Source organism: Ursus maritimus, unplaced genomic scaffold (assembly GCF_017311325.1).
Source record: "Ursus maritimus isolate PB19 unplaced genomic scaffold, ASM1731132v1 scaffold_17, whole genome shotgun sequence".
NCBI lineage: Eukaryota > Metazoa > Chordata > Mammalia > Carnivora > Ursidae > Ursus > Ursus maritimus.
This window is the reverse complement of record NW_024424119.1, coordinates 58,488,854-58,490,702: the sequence shown is the minus strand read 5'-3', so window position 1 is coordinate 58,490,702 and position 1,849 is coordinate 58,488,854. Positions and strand designations below refer to the sequence as shown.

General features: G+C 58.3%; 1 protein-coding gene across 1 annotated transcript in view; it reads right to left on the bottom strand.

Annotated features, from left to right (window-relative positions):
- Positions 1-1,456: 1,456 nt before the first annotated feature.
- Positions 1,457-1,849, bottom strand: part of LOC121103029 (beta-lactoglobulin-1-like) — a 2,969-nt gene continuing 2,576 nt past the window's right edge. The window contains exons 5-6 of the mRNA XM_040631360.1: positions 1,722-1,826; positions 1,457-1,473 (exon numbers count right to left, since the gene is read on the bottom strand). Of these exons, the coding sequence (XP_040487294.1) occupies positions 1,457-1,473; positions 1,722-1,826 (122 nt within the window). The remainder of the gene's footprint in view (positions 1,474-1,721; positions 1,827-1,849) is intronic.

Sequence of the window (1,849 nt, the reverse complement as noted above, 5' to 3'; positions counted from 1 at the left end):
ATGGGGATGAAGGGACCGCCTGTATAGAAAGCGCGGGGAGCACTGTTCGTTATGGCTTCTCCGCTGTGCTGTCTGTCAGGTGTAAGGGAACGTGAAGGGGTTGCCTGCCCCCCGGGCCTGGCGCTGCTCACTCCTGACCACCTGTTCCTAAAGGACCTGTCTGCTTCCTCCTGATGCTGGTGGCGAGGCTGGGGGCGGGGGGGAGGGGCTCTGCACCTGTGTGTCCGTCTGCCTTGGTAAGGGACCTACTTATTCTCTAGTCTTCTTGGGTTTGTTTGGGATGCTTACATTTGCTGTGAAAATCATCCATTTGGGGTTTTTAAGTCTATTAGGTTAGAGCCAAACAGCTGAATCCCTTATGATGCTTTTAATTAAATTTCTCTCCATCTGTGGTCATCGATAGTTCTGGAAATTTCATCTTCGTGTTTTTTTCCTAGCTGTTTCTGATAGGTAAGCTAAGCCCGTCCAGCCTCACCCCTGCCCTCACCCTGGGGGCACAGGCACCTTATTTTCCTTATTTTAATGTGCTTTTTTAACCTGGATTGATTGTACATTCATTTATTTTAGATTTCTCCAGCTAACTAATTTAAGGGCTCTGACTTTTCCTCCTAGCTCATTGATTCTGCGATTTCCCAGATGTTTTACAAATTTTGCATGAGTGGATTCTCCTGTTTCGTGGGTGAGAAACCTGAGGAAATCTCCCCCCAGGAGCTGGTCCTGCCAGGAGCCCCCCGAAAGCGCCAGCAAAGCCCAAGGCCCCGTGTCCTGCAGGCCCCCCAACAACACACTTCACAGAGGGGAGGTCACGCGGCTTTATTTAGAGTCCTCGGAGAGCAGGCTCCCAGCCCGAGCACACAGACCCAGGAAGGAGGAAGGACCCGGTCGCCGCTGGCTTCTTCTTCCAAAGGACAAGGAAACTTCTGCCTTGGGGGCGAGGGGGTTGGGGGGCAGGGCCTGGTTTCTCCTGTGGGGGAGGGGAGCAATGGGGTTTTGCAGGTCACTAAAACAGACAAAGGCAGAGCAGCACACTGTTGGGGGAGAAGGGACGGGGGAGGGGAGTGTGGTGAGGACACCTCCCCTTAATCATGTGGCCCCTGGCCCTCACATTGTCAGTTTTCTCTGCTACCCAGCGATCACCAACCCCCTCCCCATCCTGTTTCCCCTCCACCTCCCTCAAATGACAACATGACCCCAAAAGAAATCACGGGGTCCCCCAGTAGGGCATATGCTTGGACCTAAGTGGTTCTAGGACAGAGCCAGGCACTTGACTGGCATTGGCAGCCTGGCCCCCATGGTCACCAGGAGGGACACCAGGCTCCTGCCATTCCCGCAGAGGGACCAGGGCCCAATGGAGGGGAGCTGGGTGTCCCCTGGGATGCCCCCACCCGTGCATGTGCCCAGGACGTGGGGGCAGGGCTGGTACGTTACCCCAGGAGGCGGTCAGGCAGGAGCTCACCTAGACGCGGCACTGCTCTGCGGGGAGAGGGAGAGACGTGGGGGGGTCACAAGTGACCAGGACAGTCCAGGGCCCAGAGGGGTGTGGCAGAGGGGGTGGGGCCGGAGGACCCCGACTCAGGGGCTCTGCACCTCCCACCCCCCATCCTGGAGGGCCTGGGGAATGGGGGCCGCCGTGGGAGGCAGCTGGGCCCAGCGCTCGTGGCCATCTGGTGGGTGAGGCGCGTGCGGCGGGAAAGCAGGGACGTGGGGTGTGGCGGTCTCACCTTCCACCTGCGTCGGGTTGAAGAAGAGCCGGATGTGCATGGGCAGCGTCTTGAGGGCTCTGTCGAATTTCTCCATGACCTCGTTGTCGACCTTCAGGGTCCTGGCTGGGGGGGGGGGGGCAGTGGGT